Below are 11192 nucleotides of genomic sequence, written 5' to 3'. Positions count from 1 at the left end.
CCCATGCAATTTATCAACCAACTGCATATTGTTGTGTCTCAGCTGTTGGCAACTGTGGAGGTATTTCCATATGTGGAAGGCCCCTCGGGTGTGGGTCCTTCGGCCAATTTGTATTGCGCAAACTTATGGATACGGCGAAGCAACCCCCATGAAGTTGGCCGAGGCGCAGCTGAGAAACACCTTCTTTCTATGCTTGATCAGGAGAAGGCTATGTGCAGGTATTCAGGCAGCTTTAGGACGCTGGGTAAGTCAGGGGCCACCAAGCTACTTAACCTGACCAGTGATGTTCGGCCCCAAAGCACCAGGTTTTCATTCAGCAGCTTGAACCGACCTTATCTCATGGGGGATGTAAATACTGAGAATAGCGACTAGTTATATGTTGTAGAATCGAAACGCCGAAGTATATGCCCAGAACTTTATTGAGTGTTATTTGCAGTTGAGACTTGTGGCTGAGAGCTTTAGTCATCAGAGAGAACTTGAAGTTTCTCAGCCCGGTCTCAGCATCAGTCCATCATCTCGAAGCGGAACAACCTCATTCCCCGGGATGGAAATAGGTTTTAGTACCCTTTTGCCCCCACAACCCGGCTGATAAGGGCCGATCAGTAGTTAGGACAGTGACGACTAGCAAACACCCATTGTTGTAAATCTTGTACCAGTGCACTTCATTTGTATTTACAAAACTCTTATTACGCTCTCCGAAGTAACGATTTTATCCATAAGGCGCTACGCCTTTGCCAGCTTGACGTGAACATTCTTTGGTGACCGGGTCAACGCGAGCATCTCATCCTCCGTCGCCAACTCAGGCTTAATCGACCCCAGCTTGAACGTCCAGAAGAACAAGGTAAGAAATATCTTTATCTCAATGTAAGCGAGCTTCTTGCCAAAGCAACCGCAAGGTCCAAGTCCAAATGCCTGAGACGGTCTCTTTTGTGGATCAAACGCCGTCTCTTCCTCGCCTTCCCCATTAACAGTGGTCGTGAGCCACCTTTCGGGTACGAATTGAGCGAGGTCTTGTTCATCAAATAGCTGAGTCCTTTCCATGTGTGCCAAAGCAGCTTCGGATCGCTTTTCTGTGTTGACTGGGATGCTGGGCATCATGACGCCTGGGCCGTTGCCGAGGAAGCCCACTGTTGTTCCCTTGGGGATGAAGCGACCGAGGATCTGAGTATCGGTGGTGGCTTGGCGAAGGGTGACTGGGGCGACGCGTGAGTGCCTGAGCATCTCTTCGATGACAGCGTCGAGGTATGGAATGTGAGCTTTGAGAATCTCCTCAGCGGTTGGGACGCGATTGTCATTTGTGGCTTGAGTATGTGCATTCCAGATGGCTTCACGGAGGAGTAATTGTACGCGCTGGTTGGCAGTCAAATACTTCATTCCCCATCGGAGAACAGCTGAGGTTGTTTCATGTCCGGCAACCAAGTATCCCATCAGCTTCGAACTGTCAACCAAATCACTCACAGCACATACCCATCCAGGTGGCAACATACCTCGCTCATGATTGTTTGACTTCGATAGTTGGGCTTCCGCCCTTCTTTCTCAGCAATGGCATCCTCTCTCGCAAGCATATTGTCCAAAGCACAGCGTTGAGGCTGACCTGACTCTCTTCGTTCAATGCTCTTGGCAATCTCACGATCTCTCAATCTATCACGCCCCGCCCTTGCCCTTCGCATCTTTGGCGAGAGATTTCGGTAGAGAAAGTGATGGATGGTGGGAAGAGGCGACCTCATAGATAGACCGACACTGTCTGCAAGAGTGGTGAAGCAACTCTGTTCCTCGTCGACAGAAACGTCCTCAAACTCGAATAGGTCATCCTTCCCACCTGGAACGGTTCTGGCCTTGAGCTCTTCGAGTTGTCTGCCGATCTGACCATCTCCAGATTCGATGCCAAAAGAAGCACTGAGAATGATATCAAGTGCTGAGTTATGGATGTCCTGAGCTATGTCGAATGGCCTGCCGCCTGATAGGTCTAGCTTGCGATCCCAAAGCTTGAGAAGACTACTGAACTTGTCGTGGATCTCTGGAGCCGAGGCCTATCAAAATCAGCAAACGCTCTCATGCATAAGAGATTTCTTCTTGCCTGTTGAAGAAAGGTTGGCGCCATCAAGTCACGAATCAACTCTTTGTTCTTCTTGAACTTTGGGTCTGAGGATTTCAGCGTGATGTGATGGCCTGGTACAACACCGTTGAACTGCTCCCATGTCACATCACTTCTGTCAAACTCCTTCAATCGGCGCATGCAAATATCTGATGCCTCAAAGTAATCCGCCACGAAGACCCACGGTGCTCCAAAGGGTCTCATGAATACTTGAACAATTGGCGATTGATGACGAGCAGGTTGCTGCGCCCACCATTCTCGACGATTGGGAGCATCTCTGAACTCGGGGATGTCGCCCATGAAGGATTTGACTGCATTTTCGTTATACGGGATACCTGGGATTGGCTTGGGAAGTAGCCAGCGTCGCAGGAGGTAGAGAGCGCTGAGGATTGAGAAGCCTATGGCTAGGGTGAAGTCTTTTGGAGCGCGCTCCGATAGCTCAATGAGACGGGACAACATGATGGTTAGTTGCAGAAGGAAGCAATCAAAGCTTATGCGGCATAGCAGGTCTATATACGCATTGTCAACGGCAAAATCGGTAAGACGGCAGTAAACTTTAATCCGAGAGGGAATTGCCGATGTTGCTGGGATCTTGCATGCCCATTAAATGCCTTCTTATTGGTTCATCGCAGCATACTTCCGCAATCTTATTAGTGGAGGCGCAAGGCTTGCGGGGTTGCGCGATGTCATCTTTTAGCGCTTTAAAACGTCCAAGACGAGACCGATTGTGATAAGGGTATCTTTAGCTAGCTGATGGCTTGTGTTGATAGCAAACTCAATTCATCATGGAAGATTTTAATGCGGCGACAAAAGTAAGAGTGCTACACCGTGGTACATTGAAGGATCCAATACGAAAGCGAAAAGGATGAGGAACAGATTCTGGATCGGGAAATTCCTTCGAGATGGAGGTCAGCGTCTGAGGTAAGCGAAGTTGGCCACTGACATCACAGCGTTACTGCTTATCTGCGTCACATAAAACGTCAAACCATGGAGTTCAGGATGTTCCCGCTCCCGCGGAGGCTGACTCCATGCCGACGTCGCATTTGAATCAACACCAGAACGATAATCAGTGCGCCGGATATGTTGATATTTTTAAGTGACAATAGAAGCCCCTCTCTCATTAAATACCAATCTATGAGAGGATATGAAATTCAATCGGTAAGAAAAAAACAATCTCATCCTGGACACAAGAAGGATTGACTTCCAGGTTGACTCGAAGAAGCGACGACAAAGTAGGTCCTGTAGGAAATGATTACATATAATACCAGAGAGAGAAGGTATGAAAGAAATAATGGTAACCCTGACCCCTATCTCTATCCGCTATGATAACTGAACAGGCGAGGAAAACATGTGCCTGAGCGAAAAGAAACCAATGAATGTTCGACGATATCTTACCCATCCAAGTGGTGAAAGAATTTTCTTTTTCTGTCTATGCCTCTTGTGAGACCGTCTGTGGTGTTTGCGAGGTCTCCGATTGTCTTCCTCTCTTTCTGTCCTCCTCTGCTTCCGATGATGAGCTTCTTCTTCTCGTTTCAATCTCCTCTGCTCTCGTAGTCTGAGCCGCTCATGTCGTTGACTATCTCGTCGGCGTCCAGCATCATCACTGCTCAATATCGTGTCTCGATTAATACTGCTTAAAAAACGCTGTAGATTGAACCGCAGTATTTCCCCCGCTTCTGATGTTGCTGGAGGTATGGTTGGAATCACTGGGGCCTCAATGTGTTGTAGTGCCGTTGAGTCTTGTCCCACCGTATTACCTCCCATCTCGACATCGGCGTCTTCAACCTCGGCCCCGGGGTTTGTATTCCAGACCTGCGTTTCTTCTGGGCTTGCGTGACTATGATGACTCTCTGGTCCTTCTGGGCGGCTGTCTTCGATTTGATGTTGCTCGAGAGTGTTTCTCATCTCATCATTTTCCCGACGAAGCCGCTCATTTTCCCGACGAAGTCGCTCATTTTCATACTGCAACCCAGCGAACCCGTTTCCTTGAGGAATATTAGAAGCTAGCGGTTGCAGTAGCTCGAAGTCTCGTGTCATGGAGCTTTGTTCGTTCTGGGCCATCGTCGTTTCACGCGCGATTCCCTTCCCCTTTGAAGCTTTAGTCTGTGAAGAGCTGCCCTGTCCAGAATCTTCCTGTTTGACGCACACTTCAATCTTCCTGTCAAGCCTTTCTTCTCCAAACTCTTGGATTTTTACTTCCAGTACCTCAGAGGCTTTGGTTATTTGGCCGGATAACTCATTGGACAGCATGTGCTCATCAGGCTGTTCTACAGCTTGAACTGCAGCGTCGGTCGTTACAGTTCTCGGTTGTTTGAGAGGAACTACCTGATATTCTGGCTCGATGGGTCCGTTTTCCGTATCTTTCTGATCCCCAAATTCTGTTTGGGTAGCCACTGCTGTCATTCGCGTCGGCTCTTCCTCTTCGGTCTGCTGAGCAGCGTCGATCATGGACTTTCCATGGCCTATATTCGGCTTCTGATAGTTCTCTACTTCTTGAGAGAGTCTAATAATTTCCCTTTCTAACTGGTGCTTTTGTATGCCGGCAATGTGCAGACAGTTATCCAGTCTAAGATTTTCTTCTGCAACGCGTTCCCATTGCTGTGTTACCCAGATGTAATTTTCCGGCGTAAATTCCTTAGGGTTAGCAGGTTTTGGTCGAACGTTTGGCAACATAGAGGCGGCTTCGAACTGGTTTGCTGCTTGCTGAGTTGCCTGGCCTTCAAGAGCAGCATTCAATCGTTGCTCTAAGTCATTGGCGCGAGATTGAGCTTCGTCGTAGTGCTCGGAAACCTTCGTTAGCAGTGCATCGAGCTCATCTAGCTGATGTTGGACCTGGCATCTCATTCGGATTTCTTCGGCCAATCGTAACTTCAGCGTTAAAATATCATGCCCTGAGGACAAGCCGAACTCGTATGATTGGCCACTCTCACGTACATAGAACAACTCTTTCGGTAAACTGAATATAGGTGAAAGGTTTTGTGTTCTCTGAGATGGCTCAAGGTCTGGTTCCTTGTGCTTGCCATGAATGTCTGGGCTTGAGGTCTCGCTTACTGCCCCATCATCAGGAGCTGGGGACCTCGACCTTGGTCTTGATAACTGGGAATTAGACGGTTGGTTGCTTGATATCCTCCTTACTCTAGGAGACGGCTCCAACGATGGAGGTGTCGTAAGCGATGTACTATGTCTTGAAGATGAAGAAGAATTTGGCCTCTTTGAAGAACTCCCAGACGAAGACTGAGCGCCTGGCCTTGTCGGTCGAGTGACAAATCGACTTCTTCCAGGTGGGCACCATTCTGGGCGCTTCTCTGAGGAGTCAGTGACGGCCATTTCAGATGAGAGAAAAGCTTCTTGTGGGCCTTCTTTTACATAGTTCAAGTTGCGAAATTATTACTCTTATATGTTGCAGCATCGTCAAAGAATCTCGTTGCGATCTCGATATGGCTGCATTTGATTGGTGAACACAATTGTGTAGGTAGAGCTTGATGATTCCAGTACTGGTAAGCTGCAGATTCGGGGGCCTCAAAATCGAGGGCGTTCGTCAGCAGACTCTTGCGGGCGAATAATGACCAATGCGCTCAGCCAACTACGTCTTACATGCCATCGGCTTCGCGTTCTTCGTCAAAACTAGACGCGATGACTACAACTTCATCTTGGGGGGTGGAATAGTGCACGTCGGCTACGAGCGGTTGTTGCGCTGCTTGCACTTTATGGCGCAAAGGAAAGTCTGAGTTGTCCGTCTTTGTGTGACTCGAACCCCCACGACGCGAGTGCTCAGGCTGACCTTGATCGCCAACAGCGGCTGAAAATATTTGGGGGTTGGATCTACAGCCTGGCAGCTTTCGGACTTTCGAGCCCGGAAGGTTCGGATATCGAGTTGCAGCGAAAGTGCATCTACAATCATCGTCAAGATGCCACGTCGATTTGCACATGTCAGTCACGATGGTAGGCAGTCGGAAGTGGTGTTGACGCTCAGGCTAGATAGGTCTGTATATCAATTGTTCTTCACTTTATACTTATTTCTATAGACTTTACTGTTATTTGCTTTGCCGACCTGTACTAGCCCAATTGCCGCAAGATATTTGCCGATGAGAATTGATTTAGTTTACTAGATTGACCTAATGTGGCCATCTTCTGTCTGCCAAGGCAAACAAGGGGAAGCTAGTTCAATTGAGTAAATGAACTGCCAAAGGCAACGTTGCACCCGGCTAAAATCCATAGATAGTTAAGGGACTCAGAAAAACCTCATCTATCCGACCACCTCAAATCAATAGCATGATATCTACACTACTCCGCGTGGGAGACTATCACCCTCCGGGGCCCCGGATCGCAACTCCAAAATCCATCGCAACATACCCTGTACCACCGGCTAACCCTCCGATTGGCTCTATTTCTTGGCGGTGAACAACGGAGTATCCGCGATCCTCGTCCAATGACGTATTTACGGGTCGTATCGGTTAATCACCGGCTTATTCGTTATTCATGCAACAAAGCTCAGGTAACGCGATGAACTGATAAATACAAGCAACAACACCTCCGCTCCTTCCAAGATGAGGATCTGCGAGGTAGTGCCTGACATGATGTGGTCGACTAAGCTCTTGTGTCTTGCGCTGCAAGTAACTTCTTCATTCTCTCTCCCTGCTGGGATTCCGACTGAAGAGTATCCATCGCGTAAGATTCGCCTAGTAACTTGACCCCTGATGGCGCTAACCTAACCTTTGACAGCGCAAGGAACTGGCAAAGGAATTTGGAAAGATGCATACGCAAAAGCACAGCAATTCGTGGATCGATTGACGCTCGAGGAGAAAGTCAATGTTACGCGTGGCTTTGCCGCGGATAATGTTTGCGCTGGCAATACGGGTACGATTCCGCGCCTTGGATGGCCGGGTTTGTGTCTCCATGATGCAGGTAATGGAGTGAGAGCAACGGATTTTGTGAATTCGTATCCTTCTGCTTTGCATGTTGGGGCGAGTTGGGATAAGAACTTGACGTATCAGCGTGGATATTATATGGGGAAGGAATTCAAGGCCAAGGGAGGTGAGTATCAGCATCTTGGGTGGATTTCTCATACTAACTATGATCAGTCAATGTCCTTCTTGGTCCAAATGTTGGGCCTTTGGGAAGAACACCACTTGGCGGACGAAACTGGGAGGGTTTCTCGGTTGACCCGTATCTGACGGGCCAACTCAGCGCAGAGTCCATCATCGGGCATCAAGACGCCGGAGTCATCGCCAACGTCAAAGTCAGTACCTCCTCCCATCCACCAACATCACTAACAACCACAGCACTTCATCGCCAACGAACAAGAAACCTACCGTCGTCCTTACTTTGGCATCGAAGCCGTATCATCTAACGTCAACGACAAGACTCTTCACGAGTATTATCTCTGGCCCTTTGTAGACTCGGTAAGAGCAGGCGTCGCGTCGGTGATGTGTTCATATAACCGCGTCAACGGAACTTATGCCTGCGAGAACAGCAAGCTCATGAACGGGCTTCTCAAGACCGAGCTTGAGTTTGAGGGGTTTGTGTTGCTGGATTGGAACGCGCAGCACAATCTTGAGAGTGCGAATTCTGGTCTTGATATGGTCATGCCAATGGGTGGATTTTGGGGAGAGAACTTGACGATGGCTGTTGAGAATGGGACTGTCAAGGAGGACAGGGTTACTGATATGGCTACGAGGTATGTAATCTCAAACACTGAGTGAGTGTTTACTGATGAAGGCAGAATCCTGGCTGCATGGTACCTAGTCGGCCAAGATGTCGACTTTCCAACCCCCGGCATAGGAATGAAGAACCTCTCCCTTCCCCACGAACAAGTCGAAGCTCGCATCCCTGAATCACGACCAACTTTGCTCGAGGGTGCCATCGCAGGCCATGTACTCGTCAAGAACGAAAACAACACTCTTCCCTTTGCTGAAAAGCCCAAGATGATCTCTGTCTTTGGGTATGATGCCACTGTCGCCAAGACGAAGAATACCGACAATCTTTTCCAGTTGGGATATACTTCCTCGCCAGAGATGGGACAGGCTATTCTTGGGACTGAAGAGCACTTTGACCAAGCTGCCAAGGGAGGGAATATTGTATCGGGTGGTAGGGCAGCTGCCAATTCACCGCCTTATATCAGCGATGTAAGTCTCTTCTCTTCTTCCTAAGAAGTCTACTAACAAGATACAGCCCCTCAGTACGATCCAGCAAAGAGCCGCGAAGGATGGAAGCTGGGTGAACTGGGACCTTTCATCCTCCAACCCCGATGTGAACGGCGCAACAGATGTCTGTCTCGTCTTTATCAACGCCATGGCAACAGAAGGTTGGGACCGCGATGGTCTTCACGATGATTTTAGCGATGCTCTGATCCTCAACGTTGCATCAAAATGCGCCAACACGATTGTCATAATCCACGCAGCTGGGGTTCGTCTCGTTGATCAGTGGATTGAACATCCGAACGTCACAGCAACAATCATCGCTCATCTCCCCGGCCAAGACAGCGGTAAAGCGCTCGTGAAGCTTCTTTACGGTGAGGCTGATTTCTCGGGCAAGCTGCCGTATACGTTGGCCAAGAACGAGAGTGATTATACTCCTTACAAGCCCTGTGGATTGGAGGAAGGCAGCAAGGATCCGCAGTGCGACTTTACTGAAGGCGTGTATTTGGACTACCGCTCTTTCGACGATCGGGATGTCACCCCAAGGTTTGAATTTGGGTATGGCCTTAGCTACACCGAGTTCGAGTACTCTGACTTGGTAGTCAAGGTTGCTGAGACAAGTGCTTCGGCTACTGCTACCGATCTCTGGAGTACGTTTGCTACCGCTCAAGCCACCGTCTCAAACGTTGGAAAGCGAGATGGCGAGGAAGTTGCTCAACTGTACGTCGCTATTCCGAATAGTCCTCCTAAGCAACTCCGAGGTTTCGAAAAGGTAAAGATCAGAAAGGGCGAATCTGCTGAGATTCTATTTGAGCTCACGAGACGTGACTTGAGCGTCTGGGACGTCGTCAAGCAAGAGTGGACTCTTCAATCAGGCAACTACACCATCTTCGTCGGCTCCAGCAGCCGCGCCCTCCCCTTAAAAGAATCATTCAGTATAGAAGTTTAGAAGCCAAATCTATAAACTTTTAATTACAAAATCATACAAGAAAAAACGAGTTACTGTGCTCCCTCGTTACTGGCGCTTAACCCCCCGCACTGCTCAAGTATCAAACCAGGAACTCCGAACCGCGGTAGTAAAACCCTCGCTTTTGCAAGCTGCGTAGATAACCAAGTCTGATTCGTCTTGCTGAGTGCTACAGAGAGCGACCACATGAAACGGTAGACTTGACGGGGGTCTTCTTCGAGGGCTTTTGTGGCGACGCTGAAGATGTAGGACAGGGAGGGTTCCGGCTTGAATGGTGTTTCGTTGTAGGTGTCTAGGCTGGAGCAAAGGATTTGTAGGGCGTGGAAGTCAAGGGCGGCGGCATAGACTGTCCACATGAGGCGTTTCCCTCCAGAACTGGGGGCGTTTTTGGCGAGGAGGAGAATATCGACGAATTCCTATTGTCGTTAGTTATATTACATGCCTGAACAGATGAGCTGTCGTACATCACCGAAGTTTTCGACATGTCGCCAGAGTTTCCTCAGATCGTCGTATCCACCGTGCGTTGTTGACCGTGCTAGTCTGAGAAGCTCAAGTTTAGATCCTTGACAGAGGTGATATAAGCGGAGAGGGCGATAATTCTCCATATCGTCGAGGAGCTCTGATATAGGATATTGCTCACCCCACATCTTGGGAAGAGCTGATCGAACACTGAGGAAGAGATGTTCATGTGAGATGTAGTCATGAGCGTCGCGTGATAGAAAGTCAAGACAGAACTGTCCACTGTTCATGTTGCCTGTTGCCGAGTCCGCATCGAGGTATCTATGTCTGTCAGTAAATAACAACAGTGTTGTTATAGTCAGTGACCTTACAATGTGTAAAGCAGCATCGCCTGCGCAACGCACGGTAACTTCTTCCCAGTCGCCTGTCCATCATCCCGCAAGTACGGCCCCAAAAATAACCGTATTCCATCGAGATGCAGCAACGACGCCCCCGTAGTCTCCGAATCACAAGCCTCATATCTCAAAATTAGAAACCACATCGTAAACAGGGCATCGATATCGCAATCCTGCTCCGGCGTCTGACAAATACGATCCAACAACGATGACAGATCCTTTAGCGCTTGTGTATAATGAGCCGCCGCCGCAGATGCAAGGCGACTCGCCCTCTCCAACGAGGCACTACCATCGACCACCTCCTGCGCAATAAGAAGCTCCTTCGCTCGTAGCTCCATATTCGCGACTGCGATGAAACTCCTCATCACGCCGGGATACACGTTCGCAATGTTCGCATAGATATACGAAAAGTTACTCCATTGCCAGAGCTTTCCATAACTCACCACCATAGTCGAATAAGGGATGTAGGCGAAAGCCGCTCTGTCCTGCTCACTCAACTGCAGTGAATTCGCAAGCGGTATATGCGCTGCTGATAAATGCGATCGTGGAAAGTGAAAGTCATGGCCGCTCGCCGGCGAAACAGGACTTCCAGAGTCAAAACTCGCAGGCGATTCACTCGACGCCAGTAACCGCGGACTCCCATACGCAGGACTCTCAACCCTCTTCCCCCTTGCACTGAGAGCCTGACCCGGTTCGAGCCATTCACACTTATTGGGACTGTTCTCGCAACGTTTGCAAACAGGTCTTTGCTCGTCACACTTGACTTTTCGGATACGACATGTCAAACACCCTTCATGAATAGTTTTGTTAGCAGCGATATCGGAAGGGATGTTGTGTTCCGGGCGTACCGTTTTTGGAACGCGCTTTTCGGCGATCTGCGATGGGGGATGGCATGGCGGGCGGAGATATGACTCGGGAATACAGACGCGCTGGGAAGATAACATGGGATCGTGTGTTGTGTAATTGTGATGCAACATGCAACTGAATCAGTTTTTTTACCCCCTTCGTCAGGGCGTTAAAGTCTAGGTTGCGGGGGGGATTGGGGTTGGGATTGGGGAGAAATTTGTGATAGTGATTGCATGGGTGACGTTTCCAAGGATGAGTGAGGGATGTCGGGAGGAGATACCGATGGATTGAGT

General features: G+C 49.2%; 4 protein-coding genes across 4 annotated transcripts; 1 reads left to right on the top strand and 3 right to left on the bottom strand.

Annotated features, from left to right (window-relative positions):
* Positions 1-723: 723 nt before the first annotated feature.
* Positions 724-2554, bottom strand: FMAN_14369 (uncharacterized protein; the record flags this gene model as incomplete). The annotated part of the gene is made up of 3 exons (XM_041825054.1): positions 724-1431; positions 1488-2030; positions 2177-2554. The coding sequence occupies 3 exons, from the start codon at positions 2552-2554 to the stop codon at positions 724-726; spliced, it is 1629 nt and encodes a 542-aa protein (XP_041690473.1).
* Positions 2555-3627: 1073 nt separating this feature from the next.
* FMAN_14368 (uncharacterized protein) lies at positions 3628-5422 on the bottom strand (the record flags this gene model as incomplete). The annotated part of the gene is made up of 2 exons (XM_041825053.1): positions 3628-3698; positions 3853-5422. The coding sequence occupies 2 exons, from the start codon at positions 5420-5422 to the stop codon at positions 3628-3630; spliced, it is 1641 nt and encodes a 546-aa protein (XP_041690472.1).
* Positions 5423-6642: 1220 nt separating this feature from the next.
* FMAN_14367 (putative beta-glucosidase precursor) lies at positions 6643-9181 on the top strand (the record flags this gene model as incomplete). The annotated part of the gene is made up of 6 exons (XM_041825052.1): positions 6643-6763; positions 6818-7129; positions 7177-7334; positions 7378-7772; positions 7818-8220; positions 8267-9181. 6 exons carry the CDS (start codon positions 6643-6645, stop codon positions 9179-9181), a joined length of 2304 nt encoding a protein of 767 aa, XP_041690471.1.
* Positions 9182-9231: 50 nt separating this feature from the next.
* On the bottom strand, positions 9232-10997 carry FMAN_14366 (uncharacterized protein; the record flags this gene model as incomplete). Its single annotated transcript, XM_041825051.1, has 3 exons — positions 9232-9615; positions 9664-9979; positions 10030-10997. The coding sequence occupies 3 exons, from the start codon at positions 10995-10997 to the stop codon at positions 9232-9234; spliced, it is 1668 nt and encodes a 555-aa protein (XP_041690470.1).
* Between the last annotated feature and the right edge of the window lie 195 nt (positions 10998-11192).

Source organism: Fusarium mangiferae, assembly GCF_900044065.1.
Source record: "Fusarium mangiferae strain MRC7560 genome assembly, contig: FMAN_scaffold020, whole genome shotgun sequence".
Classification (NCBI taxonomy): Eukaryota; Fungi; Ascomycota; class Sordariomycetes; order Hypocreales; family Nectriaceae; genus Fusarium; species Fusarium mangiferae.
Note: the sequence above shows the minus strand (reverse complement) of the source record. Positions and strands in the feature narration are given on the sequence as shown.